The 21,378-nt window shown below is 37.5% G+C and overlaps 1 protein-coding gene across 2 annotated transcripts; it reads right to left on the bottom strand.

The window, feature by feature from the left end:
• Positions 1-10,928: 10,928 nt before the first annotated feature.
• Positions 10,929-17,072, bottom strand: LOC109217438. Of its 2 annotated transcripts, XR_002066639.1 has the most exons (9): positions 16,605-17,072; positions 16,166-16,274; positions 16,022-16,084; positions 15,275-15,913; positions 14,111-14,402; positions 13,443-13,524; positions 12,210-12,462; positions 11,809-12,090; positions 10,929-11,149 (listed from the first exon to the last, which is right to left on the bottom strand). XR_002066639.1 is itself a non-coding variant. In XM_019381681.1 (8 exons), exons 1-7 carry the CDS (start codon positions 16,758-16,760, stop codon positions 12,256-12,258), a joined length of 1,548 nt encoding a protein of 515 aa, XP_019237226.1. In that variant the 5' UTR covers positions 16,761-17,072; the 3' UTR covers positions 11,398-12,090; positions 12,210-12,255. The 2 variants fall into 2 exon arrangements, 1 of the variants encoding a protein (XP_019237226.1); XM_019381681.1 differs by lacking the exon at positions 10,929-11,149 and having other exon boundaries at positions 11,398-12,090.
• Between the last annotated feature and the right edge of the window lie 4,306 nt (positions 17,073-21,378).

The raw sequence follows: 21,378 nt of genomic DNA on the forward strand, positions 1-21,378 counted from the left end.
AACAAGAAACTCAGCAGAGATAACTAATTAATAAAGGCCTACATGCTAATGTGAAAAATCTTACCATCACAATAAATTCTAACGTGATACAAAGGGATACAAAACTCACACTTCCTCTATTGCTGCAATACTTCTTGTAAAGCGTGCATCTTACTTTGGTTATGCCCCTAGCACTGCTATAGGTATGGCGCCAAAGGCTCATTTGGGGAGTACAAGGCTCTTTGAGATGGAGATGGTACATTCTCTGATATTTTGGCTGCAATGAATCAGACAATTGCAGATTGGTATGGATGTCTTGTCCTTGTCATTAGGCTCATTGATTTCCACTTATACTATATGAATATTCTATTGCCATTGCTGCATTTGGTGCAATGGAGAAAGGTATACTTGTTTTCATTGCCGCTAGAAATTTTTGACCTTAATATCTATCTTTGGGAAACGAGCAACCTTAGGTTTTGACTGTTGCTGCTGGAACAATTAGATGTCATTTTATCAAGATATTAACTCTGGGCAATGGAGCTTCAATAATCAGTTTATCACTCTTCTCTAGGAATCCAAGTTGAAGTGACAGAAAAATTATTTCTATAAATACATGCCAAGATGGATGGAACCTGAAAGATGTAGCAGGCAAAAAAATTTTCTGCCATGACAAAAGTACATCAATAAAGTACCAATTCTACAGTGTGATATTTTCGAAAGTTGTTGGTGGCATCTTTATATCGAATTTTTCCCCTTCGTCCTCAAACCTAACTTGATGGCTCCCAGTAACTTGATACTAGCTTCATGGCATCCAATAGTATCAGTGACTTTATTTGGTAAACTTTACAATATCTTCAACATTAATTCTAGTACATCAATGGCACGCCTACATGGTGCTGGTGTAGCTGCACTTCTGAAAGGGGAACACCTTGAATGAAGCCATGCTGCCATCCGATTGGCCATGACAACCACAACAGATGTGTTGGATATCACACAAAACCCAATCAAGATATTCGTCAAGAGAATGTTGTTGCCACTTGACGAGCACAAAACCAGTACATAAAAACCAAAGCTCGTGCTTGTCAAAGATTGTATAAAATATTGTCAAACCCACGAGGATTAGGATATTTTTATGCTATTTATCATTGCTCGATCACTATTTGAGAAAACTATTTCCTTAGTCACTCGACTTTGCCGGGCAGCTCGGGTGCCGGAAAATCTGCCTGTGGATGGGATAGTGCCAAAAGACCATAAGTTCCGAGCAGATAAGGTAACCACTGGAAAGGATCCGGTGGCAGCGAGTGGTAATGATAGTGGTGAATCTGATGACTCTGAGGAAGCGGAGGCTGAGCAGGAGGATGTGAGGGCCGAGTCACCGGCCCATGAGCAAATTGCAGTGGCTGCCGCACTATCTGGGGCTGATCGGGTTACCCGATTCACAGCTTTGGAGCGGAAGGTGGCCGGATTGCGTACCTCGATCGCTGACTTAAGTGCACGTATTGACACGGTGGCTGCCCAGCAGGTGAAATCGGAGAAGAAAGTCTTGGGCTGGCTGAGAGCTCTGGGTCGTGCTTGCAATCTGAACCCAGATACAGTCTCCAATCAGGAGTGATCACTCAGGGAAGTTCCTTCACCTCATTGTTCTTTATTTTGTATGCCATGAGGACATGTCTTCCTTTTAAGTGTGGGGTGGGGGATACTTCAATGTATGTGTGTATATGTAACAACTTGACTGTTTTATGGTTTCTTTGTTTTTCTTGAGTGTTTTAGTGGTTGTGAGTAATAGTCTAATTAGGTAAGTTGACTTGTCCCGACGACGGATCTCTTTCGACGGGGTTCTTGAGGGTCTAAGTCGGCGTGAAAACAAAAACAGAAATATGTTGGACTCTTCCTGATGACGGATCTTCGGGACAGTTTTCTTGAGGGAAGTAAGTCTAAAAAATACCAAAAAGATTTTTTGTTTTGTTTTAGGTAGTGTAGAAACTCCCCCTTGGTTTTTCTTTGGGCCACAGTTCTTTTCCAAGGGTTTTGCTTGAAACGGGTGTAGTTAGTTTTTGTTTATTTTGTTTCTAGTTTTTTAGTTAGTATTGATGGGCGATGAGCTGAAATAGAAAGAGAAACCCTTGGCGTGGATACACCTGAACACAGTAGACACTAGAGTGTGACACTTAGTCTCAGTGGTTGATTCTCGTTAAGAGTGCCTTAAATTGTATGTATGCAACTGACTTGAGTGCTCGAACGAGAGTGTCTTGATAAGCCGATCTGGAGTGAGTTATGTGCCATGTGTGTGTGAGTTGTTTTGTATTCTATGCTCTACATTTGATGCCTAGAACTTGCCCCGTGTGTTTGCAAAGCGAAATAATAGCTTTATTCAGTCTCAGAAGGGATATAGGCATTTCTTTGTTAAGCCAGATATATAAAGTAGACCCACCTAAATGTGATAAATCGTAGTTAGCCCCGTTGAGCCTATAAGCCTGTTTCTTTGGCAACCACATTACAAACCTTACCCAATTGTTTGAACGGCCCATCTGTTTGAACCCCTTTACCTCCCATGAGCACTTGAATGGTTATGAAATATGCAAAAGTTAAAGTGTGGGGTGGTGGTTTAGCTTTTGAGTGGAACCAATGAAATAGAGAAAAGGTGTAGTATTTTGAAACATAAAAGAATAAGCACCACTGAAAAAGAGAAAAAAAAAGAAAAAAAAAGAGAAAATGAATAAATGAGTGTAGTACTTGATAAGTGGTGGCGTGATACAATTGCACCTAATGAAGTTTGGGGTATTATAAATAGAAGTGTGGTGGAATGTCTGGTTTGACATAAGTATGGTTTCGGAATGCGAATGGTATTGTATTAAAAGTGCTTAGGGAGGTTAGTCACTATATCCAAATATATCCTACTCATCCCTTAGCCTACATTACAACCAAATGAATACCTACTTGATCTTAGACTGAATGGGCTCGATTAGTAGAGTAGTACACTACGGGCAAGCCTATGGTGCATCTGTGTGGCATATGAATTTCCTTTCTGAGAGTGAGCGAATTTGGACTATCTAAGTTCCTAATTGTTCTTAATATTATTATTTGTGGAACTACTCTCTTGTGTGATGTGAGGGCATGTGATTCACGAAGGAAAGGTAAGTCTTGACCTCTGTATAGAGTAACTTGAGTAAGTACGAATATTGCACGGTACGTGAGAGTCGACTTTTGAGGCAAAGATTGTACACTACTAGACGTAACTTTGGTGAATTGTTCTTGGTGTGATACGTTAAGGGAAAAGCTTAGTGAAGGAACCTTTATAGAGTAGAGTGGATCGCTCGAGGACTAGCAATAATTTAAGTGTGGGTGTTGATAATAGGCTAGATGCATGTAATTTGGCGACTGTTTATGCCCCAACTTGACTATGCTTCACTGTTCTAGTATAGTTAAATGATGATTAATTGGCTCTAATTGTGAATTTCATGTTTTGCAGGAGCGAGTTGCGCTTTTGAGGACTTAGGACAGTTTTTGAAGCTAAATAGAAGCAAGGGAAGCCCCTCGAAGCTGAGTACTGTGAAAGAAGAGATAAAAGAAGAGCTAAAATGATGACCCAGCTTAGCGCGGCCATTAGCGCGCCCACTAGCGCGACCGCGCTATCCCAGGAACTCGAGACAGAAAACTATATGATATGTGCGGCCATTAGCAAGGGCACGAGCGCGACCGCGCTAGTCTAGTTCGGATGATACAATTTCAAGGGTAAACTTGGAAGTTCGGGGGCAATTACACTTAACCTATAAGAGGTTCACCTCGCCCAAAGGGAGATTATCAAGGTTTTTACAATTGAGTTGAAGGCAAGAAGAGACAAGAGGCAAGGAGGATAAGTCGACATCGAGTTCTATCTTTCTTCCTTTTATATTTATCATTTATGATGAATTTAGATGCTATGATGAACACGTTTATGAGTAGCTAATTATTTAGTCTAGGGTGTTGATGGAACCTGTTGAAGGATGAACTTCGTGTTATGTTAATATAGTTTGCCCAGTTTAATCTCTATTTGTTCAACTATGTTCTTGTTGTAGTTAATTGATAGGATCCTCAATTAGATGTGCCTATTTAGTATGTATTACTCGGGCGAGAATGCATATTTAGGTAACTGTTTAACAACACCACTCTTAAAGTATATGAGGGATCAATAACCGAGAGTTTAAAGGCGTGATTAGGGATAACGAAGTCTTGGGTGTGATCTAAAGTGAGCTGTAATAAAAGCCAGCTAGCGTAACTCAGGAGAATGCGTCTAGTAAAATTGTCGTAATTACTTGGGAGAGATTTACGGTGGTAAGAGTGCTCATGATCGATTTAGACGATTATGCAAATCTATATGAAACATAATAGGAAGAGATTCCATCAACAGGGGAAATCACAACCTTAGATCCTTCTCTTAAGTGTTTACAACTCAGTCATAGTTAGTTTTTAGTTTACTTAATTTCGTTCAGTTATAGTTAGTTAAAACATCACCAATTGTCATTCAAAATATTTGGGAAGTTGACTACGAAGAATTTAGTGAGTCTAACAAAAGTAATTGGTAGGTTAATTCCCTGAGGATTCGACTTTGGGCTAAATACTCAGATTATACTTGCAACGTCCGCTTCTCTTTTTTATAAGGCATAGTTGGGCGTGATCAGTGTTTCAGGTAAAGCACATGTTAGGTGACGGGTGTGTGGGCGTACACCGTAGATATTGTGACTCAGTTGATTTGGTAGAGCTGTGTAGTCATCTTATCTGAATATTATTACTATACTCAATGTGTTAGAGAATTTGAGTTATGATTCATGTTAGAAATCATGTTTAGGCTATGTGTTGGTACTATTGGGACCCACATCGGTCGTTCCTTTGTTGTTGAGTTATTTGCTTAATTTGCAGTTATGTACTCAGTCACATTCATCATTGCATATCATATCTCAGTCTTTGTATCATTCATTGTCACATCATGTATCATTGTTTTGGGCTGATTGGCACGAGTGTTATGAGCCCCAGAGATTGGGGAGCTTGATGACTGAGTGAGGTTGAGGGCTTATTTGTTAGTGATATTGATGGGATCAGGCTGCACGCCACAGCGGGTACTATTGACTCATGATGGGATCTGGTTGCACGCCACAGCAAGTATTATTGAGTCATGATGAGAACGGGCTATACGCCGCATCAGGTATTATTGATTCATGATGGGATCTGGTTGCGCGCCGCAGCAGGTTTTATTAGTGCTTAGGCAGGATCCGCTCCTCCGGAGTCTGACATACCAGCAGTGAGTGCAGGTACCGTACAGTGCTGAGTGACTGAGTGTGATGAGCGAGATTTGAGACAGTTAGATTGAGTACTCTGAGAGATTGAGTACATGAGGCTTTCATTGTGTTACATCATATACGATATGCATATTGGCATGTAGATATAGAGGTGATATATTCCTCATATCAGTCATACTTAGCATAGTTTATTTGTATTGAGCTTAATTGATAAACCTGGAAGCATGTCTACATTTCCTGTATTGTGTACCAATAGATTATGAGTTTCTCTAAGAGATTATTATCATATTTCCTGTCATTTATGTACTGTTAAACCCTTTATTTGGACTGTATTGGTTGAGCTCGTCACTGCTTCTAGCCCAAAGGTTGGTTTTGTTACTTATTGAGTACATTGGTCAGTTGTACTCATACTACACTCTGCACTTCATGTGCAGATCCAGGTACTTCTGGGCATGGAGGTTGCTAGTGTTGGAGCTTATTCGGTTCAGAGACTATCGAGGTAGATACCTGGCGTCCGCAAACCTTGACTCTCCTCCATTATCTTTAGTTTAATTTATATTGTCCAACCTTCATAGACAGTGTTTTAGACCCTGTTATTGTATAGATGCTCATGTACTCAGTGACACCCGAATTTTGGGGAATATTGTATTGAGTCCCGATATTTCTTATTAGTAGTTATGAGATTTTTCTCTTGAACTTATATTACTATGTTTTCCAAATTTAAAGAAGTGTGGTTTCATTGTGAATCTCGACTTGCCTAGTATTGCGATAGGCGCTATCACGACATGTGAGATTTGGATCATGAAAATTTTCAAACTTTACGAGCACTAGATGTTGATACCCAATTTATACCTCATATTTCTAAAAATATATATATACTTTCAAAATAGTATATTTGCATCATTATTTAGTTTACAAACCTATACAAGCATTTTCTAATTTTCCATAATTTTTAAAGCTCAAAATTGATTGCTTTTAGATTTTTATTATATAAATATCCAATAGTTATCCTTCAAATTACTTTTATGATGATTTAATCATCCAAACCTAATATTTACACCAACATGTATGTTTTAAATATTTTACTACATTTTTCATATTTATATTTACATTTTTAGGCTAATTGCACATTTTGCAATAATAGCCTATATTCGTGTATAAACATTATTTATGCAAAAATTAACTTTTTATGTTTTTATAATGTTAAGTTATTATTCATAATCATTTTAGTGCACATACAGTATTTTTTTATTTATTAATTATTTTTATAAATTAATTTTTGCTAAATATTGGGTATTTAAATAATAGCCTAATTTTAAACCTATTTTTCGAACCTAATACACCAGCCTAATACCCCATACACCAGCCCAATAACCCCAGCCCAAACCAGATGACCCACTAATCCTAAACCCGATCGCAACCCGCCTAAGCTAACCCGACCCAACCCTCTTAAAATCTTCGCCGTTTATCTCTGAGATCGACGTGCCCTATTCAATCTCTCCTTTGAATTATCCCCTCACTCCCAAACTCTAATCACTCCCCTACAATCCGCCGCCCTCATATTCTCTCAAGCCCTCCCTTTTCTTCTTCAACTAAACCCTAGCTGTCTTCCCCCCAAATCCTTTTTCTAGTCCCACCAGACATGGGATTTGATTGCTACTACTTGCGATATACGCCCTCCTCTCGGTACCGGTTACTCACCTATAGTTCTTTCCTAAACATGGCAAGCAAATCTCATCAAAATCGAACCAAAATAGGTTTAAATCACTGATCTTTCTGCTATTCTGTCTATGTTCATCCTTTGTTCTATTGTGAGTACGAATATTTGTCTATTTTTGTTGATTCTTACTTACCCTAAAACTAGGGTTTACAAATCTCTTCGAATCAAACCAAAATTGGTTCAAATCTTTGATTTTGAGTGTTATTTTGTCTATATTCGTCTTATTATGTGTTAGTTTGATTTTTTGTTTAGATTCTGCCGATTTTTTACTTTCCTTAAAAGTTAGGGTTTCCAGATCTCTCTCTTAAAATTTATTTTCAGATTAATTTGCATGATTATTTACTTTGTTGGTTGCTTAAATTACTGGGTTTCCTTGTTTGTTGCTCGATTTTTACTACTATATAAACCCTTCCCCCATTCCCTTTTAGACATTTGGAATCGTTAGAAAGGTTTACTAAAAAACTGAAGTTACTGCTCTTTGTTCTCTAATACTCTTGTTCTATACTCTGGTTCTTGGCCGGCTGAAAGCCAAACCATAGAAATTCTGGGTTCTTTCTCTTCGTTGGTATTCAGAATACTGTGGACTTTTGTTCTTTCTTGTATTTTCGCTTAACTGGTAAGTTACTGGACTTCGTAGTTTATTCCTATGTATCTGTGATTTGCATATGTGTTCATTTCTGGAGATTGTAGAAATGTGTTTTCTGGGTTGTTCTTGTGTGCAATTCTGATTGCTTTACTTCAGTTTTAGGTCTCTTTAACCTTTGACTTCATTATGTTGGTAATTTGAAACATGCCTAAACTTAATTTGAGTTAATTGGATTCTTTTCAAGCTTATCTAGCCTATGTGTTACAACTTACTAATGTTTAGGACCTTTGCACTTTAGCCTCTCCTTGGTGTTTAATTTTGCTATCAATCCTGTTACTTGAACATGCTTTACTTACATAATTCGTATCCCTTTTAATAGACTAGTTGATTGTATTCAAAAGCATGAATGTATTCATTCACTATAGGGCACAAGCCTGTTTCTTATCCTATTATGAATTTGCTCTGATGATATCTTGCCTATATAGCATGTTTGATCCTATTCCCTATTAGTATGCTTCTAGCATGTCTTGACTTCTTTGACTTCCCAGTAATTGCAATGACCTGTTCTCATCTTGTCTAAATTCTGTTGCCAATTAATATGATTCTCTCTTGTGACACTAGGACCTATATTTAGCATAATTTGAATCTTCTCATTACTAGTGTACACCAATCCTGCAAACCCGTTCTATTAATGTGTGACTACTTATGCACTAGGTGTTAAACTTGTTCTCCTGAATCTTTGCTTAGTCTGTTCTTAAAACCTAAAGCCTATTTGATTATCTGCTCTATGTGTTTCAACTTGACTATGTTTGTATCCCTCAGTTATTGTCCCTCAACCTTAGTTTACTCTCTTTCATTTGTTACCTGGGTTCTTCTGAGTTCTCATTCTTAGCCGGCTGAAAGCCAAGGCTACCTAGGTCCTATCCTTGACCTCCCTAGTGTGAGCACTGCTCGGGATCCAATTGAGACCCTTGTGAACTCTGACACACTAGGGTTTAAGGTTCCTTGGCACGTTTATCCTAACTGCTTCATTCTGCCCCTCTTCACCTACTGAATAAATCAATTGGTTTGTGTAAATGGCTGTTGATCAGCTCTGGCTACTGGGTTTTGGCTATTTTGTGTGTAAATGAAGATTGTTTTCTGGGTTTGATTGCCTATGGCTTCTGGTCTGTGGTGAATCCTGTTGGAATGAAATTGAAGGCCTGGCCGGGCTGGGTATACTTTGGGCCTGTCTTAGGCCCACTATAGTTATTTTGTAACTTTGTAATTTATTTCATTCTATGGGCCAGTAATAATGCTGTAATAACAATTGGGGTGTTAGTAAAATTGGGAAAATGGGTTCATTCTAATATTTGCATGAAACGGGTAGATCCTGCCTATAGGTGTTTAATTTGTTCAACATGTTCTGCTCCTACGTGTTGTTAGATAACCTGCATATAGGACCTGAGTGTTTAATTCGTTCAACATATTCTGCTCCTATGTGTTTTATTAGATATCATGCCTATAGGAAATAAAATGACCAATCTTTCAACTGCAGCATATTCATTAGATACAATGATCATAGGATTATATTAGCTTATGTTCTACTGATCTTCATCTAGAAATCATGCCTATAGGGGCTAAGTATAAAAGGCCAATTTCAATTACTAATCATTAGAAATCCTGCCTATAGGATATTATCACTCGCCTTAAAGTGTTAATATTAAGCTTCTATACACTACTTTATCGCTTAGCTCTGCCACTATTAGAAAGCATGCCTATAGGATCAAACTGAGTAACTCTGAGTATTTCCAACAGTCATCGCTGCTAACTACTGCGTAAATCACCTAGAGATCATGTCTATAGGTTTAATCACTTCTAATTTGTAATAATCAACACGCAATACCAGATTCCACTAAACTATATAGTTATTTAGAAATCATGTCTATAAGATGGCACCTTGCATCTGAAACTGCCTGCACAAAGTCACATAGAAACCACGTCTATATGGATGAATGGTTTTAATTTGGCTCAATTCTGAAACTGTCTAATGCTTAATGTGAGAATTTGTTCGCGTGCATTTGTTGTCTAAGTGTGGAGGCTAACTTGATCCCTTAATTGCTTTTACATGAAGTCCAATTTGTTTTGTATGTCGCCTAGTTTTATCATTTTTGAGCAGCCTAAGCTAAGTCTAGAACTATTCAATATAGATATACAAACGCCTCCTGAGCCATAGGCATGGGACGGGTAGTGCACGCGTAAGGCACGGTTTGGAATCAATTAGTGCGCTTTAGGTAACAACTTAAAGATATTAACCGGGTAGCAGGAGATGATAGTTTGTGCCCGCAAAATAATATGAGTAACACCCCATCTTGAGGGAGTTACAAAGTATTATTTATGTTGCACGGGGTGATCCTTTAGGCTAAATATTTAGGAACCCCCCCCCCCCCTCCCCCCCATCTTGTCTTTAAACCAATTATTTGTGTTTAATAAAACTTCTCAAACTCCTTGCTTTCTTTGTCTTTGTTTGTTTGACTAATCTATATAATTCAAGTTCGGCCGGGACCCACAATTGTGGACCTCGAAATTGCCTAACACCTTCTCTTCGAGATAATTTGAGCCCTTACCCGATCTTTGGTGATGCAAACTGGTTAAACCAGAATTATTTGCAAATAGGTGCCCTAACGCACCTCAAACCCGTTAGGTGGCGACTCTCTCTTTTAACACTTTCCTTAAAAGAGTTGTCACGTGTCGAAGCCCGATTTCGCGAGAAAAGGGGGCGCGACACTAGATGCATATAGTACACTACTGAGCAATCCTCGTCTTAGAACATTCATGATCCAAGATAAGACAACTACATTCACCTTTTCCCACAAATCATGAAGTTTCAGTTCGAATTTAGATTTAGGGAATCTACCATCAACAAAACCTAATTTGCTCTTGCGCATGCCTAAAAAATCAATTCTCGTTTGCACGACTCCACAAGGCGTAGTTATCAGATCCAGTCAAACGAATAAAGATTAGAGAACTACCTGGTGTGTCTGTAGGTTGTAGGTACAATGGATGATTATAATCAATCGAGGGAAAAACCTGTGTAGCTGAAACACAATTGCCATTAGCTGATGTTGTAGCAGTTGTGAATGGAATCATATTATTTTCTTCGCTCCAATCGCCATTGTTGACTACAACTTCTAAGAATCACAAACGGTAGCTTCGATTGAGATCACTTTAAGGCAATTTAGCATTAAATTGCAGAATTGAAGCAATCCAGAAGCAGAGAAGTAAATCGCGAGTCAGCTTAGACTAATACTGATGGCTCTGATACAATGTTAGCTTCCATGGATGCAAAAGTTGGAGCTAAGAGCGAAGGGAACATTTAGCTAGAAGAAGAAGAAGAAAATTTTTTTTACTGATTCTGTTGAAAATGAACTGCTCCTCTTTCTCTTTTGTACATATATATTCCAACTGCTAACTGAATGTCTAACAACCTTCAGTTAACTAACTACACTAGTTAGTTTTACAATAAGGCTTAATCATGGTTGCTTATCAGCTTGTTGTTGCCACACTTCAAGAATTTCATGCTCCCAAGTCCCAATTCTCTCGTTTATGTTCCTGCCAAAGTAATGTCTTCAGTGTTTTTTCTAATTAAGATTCTCCCATAATGTCTTCAGTGTATGCTCTAATTAAGATTCTCCCACCAATTGGAAAACCTTTGAATTCCAAGATTTGAGACCTCCCAAGTCCCAACATGCCCACGTTCACGTTAGCAAAATAAATCTGGTAGTTTGCTGTTAACGGCATATAAATCACTTTTATACAACAAAAAATCTAAAAAATATAAATGCAGGTAATACACCAGCTTAGCAAAAAGTTCGTTATTATACCCGGAAATCAGGGTTACGGAAAACGAGGTGGCATAGATTTGTTAATCACAGAATTCTTGCCAATTCTTTACACAGATTCATCCAAGAATTACAAAAGCTTACAAAGCAAGGAGAATCAAAATGAAATCTGCAACCTCAACCTCACCTCACTTGGACCATATTATGTTCATGTCTCTGCCCAATAGCGAAATTTAAAATAGAGACATGTACATGATTTCCAAAATGCATAGTTTGGCTAGAGGATACCCCAAAGTTGGTTTTTTGGGTTCAACTAAACCCGTTGCTTCCCCTTAGAGCTATATATGTATAAATACACACACAAAAAAAAAGGAGATATATATAGTATACATATAATAAGATCACTTTCATGTCGAACCAATGGTGTACCTTGGATTTTTAATCATGCGTACTCAACATGATCTTCTTAATCTGGAGATGCTACTGAGATGGATTGCTCAGGCAATCTGTTTATGCAGTACTAGTTTCATATATAAATAAATAGTGTTGGGCTCCAAAAATAATGGCGTTGATCATCCAACACCGCGATGTAGGTCCACCATTGTTCTAAATCCACAGACTTTAGATCCTCAACTCGCCTCTAATCTTGACATACTGAATTTCCAACCCACCAGATCACATCTTCAAGAATTAGATTATCCAGACAGTTCACTTCCAAAATGCAGCAACATACATCAGGAAGGAAAACAAATCTAACCGTTCAGTACCATATAATGTTCTGCAAGATAATCTGAATCCAAAAAGACCTTAAGATAGAAAGGTTAGGGTACCTGATATGGAGGCTCACTAATGCTGAGAGCAGAGATTTCAAGAATATCAAGACACATGGCATGTAAAGCAGCCACTTAAAGAACCTAGTTGACGAGTCCGATGGAAAGACAGGGCTGTTTGAGAAGAATTTGTAACTTCATTTGCCTGGTTAGCAGATATTGAGCTTCTCATTTCTTGGGCCTTTCTCTGTGCTGATTTAAATTTGTTCATAATTTTATCCATGGATGATGATCTCTTTTTCTCCAGTTTCATCTGCATTACATTTGAGAGTTAGTATTTTTTCTTATAAGATCAGTTGAGAGTTAGTACAAAGTTTAATTGCAAATAGAAATCCTTTTTTTAACTGCAAGCCCTTTTCATCCTTCTCTCTTTGGTATTCCACTAAAATTTAACCACATTGTTCCCCCATTCCACATATGCTTAAGGATAGATCCCATTATATGTGTAGTAGCATCTACAGAGAGACACATTTCGTGATGGTTATAGCACATTCTTATCCAAATACATAATAACGAAAAAATTTCATTGTACTGTTTCTTTTACAACTTAATCTTATTGGGGACAAAGGAGAGAGAAGAAATTGTTGTAGTTAGGCATTCATTTTTGGAAAATTTGGGATCTAACTTAAAACAATCCAACTCCAAATTTTGGCTGCATATACCATAGAAAATTCGGTCTTACTTTCCAAATCTTCAAGCAAAAAAAGCATGTAACGTCATATAATGCAAGAAAATATCTTTTCCCTGGTCCCTTCAGCAAAAAGATCCCCATATCAAGAAGGTCAATCGTTCTTTGTTCACCACCCATTTTATCAGTTCCTACCATATTTAAATTATTTAAAGAATCCATTGCTCATCTATCAACTTATACGTTCATCTGCAATGTCAAAAGACTAAAGATGAAAGAACATTTAAGATAAAAGAACACATAATCACAGTTAAGAGCGCAGCATTGCTGCCACCAGTATCAATGACCAAAAACCTTCATTACTACACTAGCCTAGTTCTCTAGGCCAGCCAGTCGAAAAACTTATCTCACAATAGGTAGCATAGGTTTCACAATGGATGGTTTAACTGTTCAACTTAGGTTGTCTTTCCTTAACTTCTCAAACACAGATGTTATTAATATACCAAATGGACACCGTAGAGTTGAAGAATTGTGAATGCAGTAACCAATGTAAGAAACTTCCCAAATATAAAAATGCATCATGGAGGTATGTAATTAAGACCAACCTCTAGTTTCCTTATTGCTGCCTCTGCTTTTGCCTTTTGCAGGTTCTCCCATGCAGTAATACTGGCTTCTTCCCTCCTTATCCTGGATTATATTTACAGGAGAGAATAAGCAGCAAGAATACATACAGATATAGGGAAAGAGATTAAAAACATGAATGTGTTCTGGTCTTTGGAGAACGGCCAGCTTTATGATATTCTTGATAAACACCACTGATTGACGGATCAGATAGACTGAATTCCAATGTATGCAAATATTTAAACAAGTAATTTGATAAATAACATAAACAAGGATCTAATTGGCAGCTAGGAGATAGACCTTCTATAAAACTATAGAGTCTCATAATATTTAGTTGAGAAAAGGGGAATTTTAGAGTTATCTCCGTGTGACCTATGGGTTCGAGCCGCGGAATCAGATGTTGGCGTCACGGTAAGCTGCCAACATCATACCGCTTGGGGTGCGACCCTTCCCCGGACCCTGCGTGAACGTGAAATGCTTCATGCACCGGGATGCTCTTTTCTTTATAATATTTAGTTGAGAAGGAACTACATATTCATCTCTTCGTATTTGAATAGCATTTTCTACATAAGAGTTAATAGCATTTTCTACATAAGAGTTATCAGTGTTGAACTTTCTTTTTCGAGTTTACAAGAGAAATAGCGTCACATACTTTGAAGCAGTCTTTGTTGTGTTGGAAACATCCCAATGTGAAGAACGGATTTCCCTTCCTGGAGTCGGAGCTACCCATTCATCAACTGGCACGTCTCTCACTTCTGCTTTGGAGGAAGTGAGTCTCTGCAATTTTACAATAGGTAGAACAGAGGGAGTTGAGGGTGAGAAGGACGACAGTCTCAATGGCGATGAAGGACTTTCCTCGGGGCTCATCTGCGTGGCCATATCCCTCCTTGAGATAATTCTAGACACTCCATTGGTTGCATCCTCAATATCATCACTGCTCTCGTCTAAACATAAAAATATAGTGACAGTGAAACACAATAAAAAAGGATTATCATTCTTTACGTGTTATTAAACTCACAGTTCGCAAGATAAAATTGATAAAGATGTGTGTAAATACCAGATGGAGGGAGAAAAACTGCAAACCAAAGAAAAGGAAATGCTACTGGCATAACAAGTTTCGACACTTCTGGACCATAACAAGGGACATCTGGCACATTTGATCATTGAAGAGCAGATCCAAAACAACTTCATAATATATCCTCACTTCTTTGGATGAACTATAAAAACTTCAATTTTGGTCAACTTTGTATCGTCAAACTTATATATTTAGTTTAACAGTGGACTACAACTTCCTAATTGAGGAATCTATTAGCTATAATTAGTGCTTTTTCAGAGATTTCTATATCTCAAAGCTCGATCTAACAGATAATCATGAATGTCAGAACTATTAACTAAACCACACATTTTCCTCCTTTATTTTCTATATAATTTCTGGTCACTGTGTTTCTTTCATTATCATTGGCTTACAATAAGGACACCTTCTGTCAGCCAAAAACCCTTAGTTTCAACAATAACTCTGAAAACAAAGAAGTACTCAAGTTTTCTGTTTAACCATTTCATTTTGAGCCTTCAGATGTAAGTAGCCTTCCATCATTGGAAATATAGATCCATTATCCTCCCACACACACATAAAAAAAATCTAGTATTAATTAATTAATCCATTGGTTCTATTTGTATTTTAGGTATTAACACACATAAATTATGCTACATTGTCACAGGCTTAGCCTGACAAATAATGATGCTGCAAGTAAGTCAACATTTAACTTTCTAATGAGATTTAACAAGCACCAAACAAACCAAAATTGGTCAATTATACCTTGGGGAATCGACAGTGTTGACAGACTGAGAAGTTCAGAGCACCCATGTACACTAACTGACCTTGCCATGCACGGCTCCATGAATGAAGGAAAGTTTCCACCACCTAAGTTTCCTCCAGAACGAAATGCCGAACTATCAGGAGCTATCACTCCGCTTGAACGTGGAGAATTGGCTAGCAGATTCCCACCATTTCCTCCCTTAAAAACAGGCACTATTGGAGAATACAACGAATAGTAAGCAGGACCAAGAGGTCCACTTTTGGATTTAGGCCGCCTCTGTCGCTGCTGTAATAAACCTCTATCTCCTGATGCTGGGCTAAAAATCCATCTCTCTGCATCTTCCCATTTGGAAGGTAATGTTCTTCCATTGTTATAAGGCAGCAATGCAGTATTCAGTTGCCTCCGATTAGCAGCTGAACGCAATGGCACATGCTCTGAGCTCCAGCCTTTCTGAATGTAATGCCTATAGTTTGGCGTCCCAGGGCTAGGAAACATACAAGCTCCAGATGCAGTAACAATTGTTTTCTTCATGACACCAATTCGCGGAGAAGAGTGTGTTGCCTTAATTATAGCATTATTCAGATCTGGTTTTTGCCTATCTAATTTCTTCCCGGTCTTTGACCTCTTGTCTTGACATTCTATTCAAATGAATTCACAAATGTACTTCACGATCAAATTCATCTGATATCAAAGAACTACACTGAATTGCAAGTTTTCTTTCAAAAACCTTTATACTTGTGCATTACCTTTGAGAGCTTGTGAAAACGACTTTCTTGCTGAATCTAAGGTCAGATTTTTCTCCTCTCGATCTGGAAAACAGTAAATGTAAATATAAATGTCTAATCTCTAATTCTTTCAAAGCTTTTGAAGGAAGCCAGCTGATGATTTACCTTTTGTTTTTTCTTTCTTACGAAGGTGACTATTCTTGTGTACCATGACTTTGCTTAGATCTGGAGGTGGACAACCCAAAGCTTCATGAAATTCATACCCTGTCAAATGCTGGTACAACAGATCAAAGATTTCAATCTCATGGAATTCGGCAAACTACATACTTTGAAGTAGTACAGATAAACACCAATTACTATAAAAGAATCCAAAAGCAATATCTTCACTCCTCATATTTCAATGAAAAGTCAATTGATCAACTAATTAAACCTCAATCCAAACTAGTTGCCCGGCTATATGAATCTTATAAATACGTCCTTATGAAAAAAGAATTCACCCTCTAATCGGTTCCTCTCCATCTATATGATGAGTAACATTGTTAATACATAAAAGCAGAGAGAGAGAGAGATCGAGAGAGAGCAATAAAAATGAAAAACTTGTTACATGAGAAAGCGGATGGTGAGATAGAGAAGTAAAGGAGCAGCGATCAAGGCTGGGAGAAGCAGAGGAGTCGGCGTTGAAAATGACAGAGTCGGGGCTAACATCGCGACCTCCAAATATCAAACTCAATCTCTGATCCTGAAACCTTAGCTCCGACATCTTCACTTCTTCTTCTTAATTTCGCATTAATTACATTACATTACTTCATATATAAGTAATTGTTTCTGACATGTAGTACTCTACTCTACTTGTGTAGACTTTAGATGTAATGGCGTGTTTGTAAAGGTCGATGTCATATGACTGTATTTAACAAAAATGGAATCTTCAAGGAAAGGACAAAGCTTTCTGAAGTGGGAATGTGACTTCATCATCATGTTTTATGTTTTGTTCACACTATTAAAAAACAAAACGTCGGATTCTCTTCTCTCCATGCAAGAGACCTTTTCCCCATATTTTTAAAGTTTCTCTTTGTGTGGGATGTCCTCAGTGGATGTAGCTAATTACTATATGAGTATATTCCATCCAACTCAGTATTTTTTATACCTAATATATATATATATATATATATATATATATATATATATATATATATATATATATATATATATATATATATGTTTGTGTGTGTGAATGCAATAATTTTAATAAATACTCCCTCCGGTCCACAATAAGTGAATTTTTAAGCTTTTTTTTTGTGGTCCAAAATAAGTGATTTTTTGAGATTTCAAGAAAGAATAAATTATTCTTTTTCTACATTGCCTTTGGAGTAAATGATGTTGGAGTATGTATTAGGAGTGTTTATATGAAAAGATAGTAAAGGTTAATATGGTCAATTTCATTGTTAATTAATGTTAAAAGGTGAGTTTCTTAATATGTGTGAAAACAACCAAAAAATCACTTATTTTGAACCGGAGGTAGTAGTACTACTAGATTATAGAGTTATAATATTAAAAGTACAACAACTTCAATTTAAAAACTTTAAAAGTTGAACTTAATAATTTTAGATCCTAAACATATATGCTCTGATTGTTATGGTATAATTTGAACTCATTCGCCCTTAATTAAGTTCTCGTTTTTAAGAATTGAAAATTGAGAATCTCTCATTCTCTTAGCACGTAGGGTTTCATATTCTCTTTATGCTAATATAAGTTAACATTCTTATGATTTAATGACAATTACCAATTAGTTTACTGGTGTAAAGTTGAACATTTCATATCTTGTAATTCTAATTGTGGATTATATATTTTTTGTACTAATTAACAATCTACTGCAGCTAAGAAAAGTTTCATTTGAATGTATTGCTATTTTTTAAAATAGATGAAGTCCCGAGCGCCATATAAATTGAAACATATGTCTAATCACGTTTGAAGTTGTTCCCTGAAATTCCATGATTAAGAAGCTATTCGTGCCAAAAAGAGCAATTATTAGATATCTTTGAAATCCGGTGGAAATGGGTAAATCAATAGTACAGTATGTTGTCGTTAATTGCAAGTAATGGTTGCAAAATGGTTAAATGAAAATAGTTATCCATCAAAAAATAGGTTGAAAAGTATTTTTTTTTTAAAAATGAGTCAAATATAGATAAGAACCATATTATTCACTTAGAAAATGGATAACTAACAGGATTAACTTTTATACTCCCTCCGTTTCAATTTATATGAACATATTTTCCTTTTAATCCGTGTCAAAAAGAATGACCACTTTCCCTATTTGGAAACAATTTACCTTTATGCAATGATTTATAGTCATACAAAATATATGTGCCTCATTTTACACCACAAGTTCAAAAGTACTCTCTCTTTTCTTAAATTATGTGCCCAGTCAAATGGGTTCACCTAATTGCAACGGAGGGAGTATTTATAAAGCCTCAAATTGGGGTTATTCAAGTTTAGGAGAATAGGAATTCTCCCAAATTTGATCATATTCAAGAATCCATGGATCCATATTATCCGCCATTAACTCGTTTTTATCCGTATTAAATATGGGTCGGGTCGGTTAATTTATCCGTTTTCAATCCGACCCGCCTGTTTGCCGCCCCTAATTGCACGAACGAAGTTTGGGTGATTCCAGACAAGCAAAATGCTAAAATCAACACCGAAATTTATTTATTTTTGGTCCAGCGGTTACCACTCGCTCCAAAATTTTGCACTTGCCTCATTTACATTTTCTCACACAACTATACTATAAATCACATCTGACAGCATTTTGCTTTCGGAAAAGGGCATAAAATGCCCCTAAACTATCGAATTTGGTCTAAAATTGCCCCTCATCCACCTTTTGAGCTAAAAAAACCCTTCCCGTTAATGTTTGGGCTCACAAATGCCCTTCTTACTAACAGCCCAGATCAGATTTTTAATTTAAGTGACGTGTCATTAAATTATTGGCTAATTTAAAACCAACCCATATTATGTCCAACCCACCCATACCCGACCCATCACCCAAAATCAGTCCATATTTTCTAAACCCAAAAATCCCTCTCATCAAAATAACGACCGACTCCTCCTCCTTTCTAAATTAGGGTTCCCCCAATTCTTGATCCAAATGTATCTGCAGTCAAAGGTCCGCAAGGTACTACTTTCTTTTTCCTTTTTCTTTGGAAAACGATAACTAGTAGATGTTGGTAGGTGTAGTCAACAGCACCCCCCATCCCCCACCCCCCACCCCCTCCTTCCTTTTTTTGGTTTATTCCTATTTACTTTTTCAAGACTAGGGATTCATCACTTTCTTCATGGTATATTTTATTGGCGGACCTTTTGATGCTTTTGATGTCAATATTTATCAATCCGCAATAACATGTACGATTGTCACCTTGGTCACGAGAAGCAGCAGAAGAAGATTCCGACATTTTAAGCTTTAACAAGATGGAAAAATCTAAGAACTCTAATTAGAAGAAGTTGGGAGCAGCAAGAATTGGGGGAACCCTAATTTAGAGAGGAGGAGGAGTCAGTCGTTATTTTGATGAGAGGGATTTTTGGGTTTAGAAAATATGGACTGATTTTGGATGATGGGTCGGGTATGGGTAGGTTTTAAATTAGCCAATAATTTAATGGCACGTCACTTAAATTAAAAATCTGATCTGGGCCGTTAGTAAGAAGGGCATTTGTGAGCCCAAACATTAACGAGAAGGGTTTTTTTAGCTCAAAAGCTGGATGAGGGGCAATTTTATACCAAACTCGATAGTTGAAGGACATTTTAGGCCCTTTTCCGTTTTGCTTTCGCGGGGCACTTTTATTTAGTCCTAGTTTTAAGGCCCAGGAGTCTTATGACTCTAATCTGGGTATCCGGTGTATGGTTGCTTGATAATAGGTGAATTTGACTATAATCACGCACCAAATAATCACCTTCTTGTGAACTTTTAATGTGGAAAAATGACAACAAAATGCTCTTATTAGTGCTTTTCATGATTTGCAGGTGATATAGGTGTAAGGAAGGCTAAGGAGCGGTTTTGGAGTCAACTATTGATGAAAAAAGGCCAATTGTTGAATTTCCCAAGCATCCCATTCAAAACAGGCCAAAATTTCCGGGTACAAGTTCCACCGCGGTTCTACCGCGACCGCGGTGAAACCGCGGTGGAAGACAGTTTCTGAAAGTTGAAGATTCCGCGAGGGCGTTTGGCCGCGGTTCTACCGCGACCGCGGTAGAACCGCGGTGGGCACAGTAAACTTCAGGGACTTAAGTGTAAAACACGGGATTTTTAGACCTAAACCCTATTTAAAACACTAGACTTCGCCCAAGAGAGGCATGTATTGATTTTTTAGGTTTCTTAGCAAGGAATACAATTGGGAGCAAGTACTCTAAACATCTTTCTTCCTTTCTTTTGATTTTTATGATGAATTCAAGTGTAGTTTATTCTCCCATATCTATGAGTAGCTAAATTCCTTGTCTAAGGCTGTGATGGAACCTATTGGGTGATGAACTTCTTGTTTATGTGAATACAAATTGCTAGTTTAATCTTTATTTGTTCAACTTCGTGTTCGTTGTAGTTAATTGACAGGATCCTCAATTAGCTGTACCTATTTAGTGTGCATAACTTGGAAAAGAGTGCATATTTAGGGTATTGTTGAACAACACCACTCCTAGATTATTAGAGGAATCTATAATTGCGGGTTTAAAGGCGGGATTAGGAATAACGAAGTCTTGGGTGCAATCTAAAGTGAATTGTGATTAAATAAAGCAAGTTAGTGTATCTCGGGAGAGTGCAATAGTAGATTACTGTGATTACTCGGGAGAGATTTGCGGTAAGATTAGCGTTCATGATTGATAGAGATGTGTGGGTAAATTTGTATGAGCATAAACAGAAGGGATTCCATCAATAGGGGAAATCATTGCCTTAGCTTTTCCTTATAATTGTTTACAACCTTATTAATTTAGTTACAGCCATTTAGTTACTTGCAAGCTAGTTGTTAAAGGACACTCAACTGAGAATTTGAATGTTTGAGAAGCTGGTGCTGAATACTTGGTGGGTTTGAAGATAGCGGTTGATAGGTTAACTCTCTGTGGATTCGACCCTGGGCGTAATACTCGGGTTAAGTGACATTGAAATCTGGCCCACTTGTACCTCAATATTCTTGATAGCTGCATCATGTGCATCCACCCTTTCATTTATTTTAGCATTGGACCCAATAACCTGCTGCATCATTGTTTCAAGCCTTGCAAACCCGTCTTCCTGTCTTCCACCCTGCTGTTGCTGAGGTGGATGGTACCCTTGCTGCTGATTTTTGTACCCTTGTGGTCTAGGATACGGTGCCATGTTGTTGGGGGGTCTCATGCCTCCCAT

This window comes from Nicotiana attenuata, unplaced genomic scaffold (assembly GCF_001879085.1).
Source record: "Nicotiana attenuata strain UT unplaced genomic scaffold, NIATTr2, whole genome shotgun sequence".
In the NCBI taxonomy this organism is placed as follows: Eukaryota; Viridiplantae; Streptophyta; class Magnoliopsida; order Solanales; family Solanaceae; genus Nicotiana; species Nicotiana attenuata.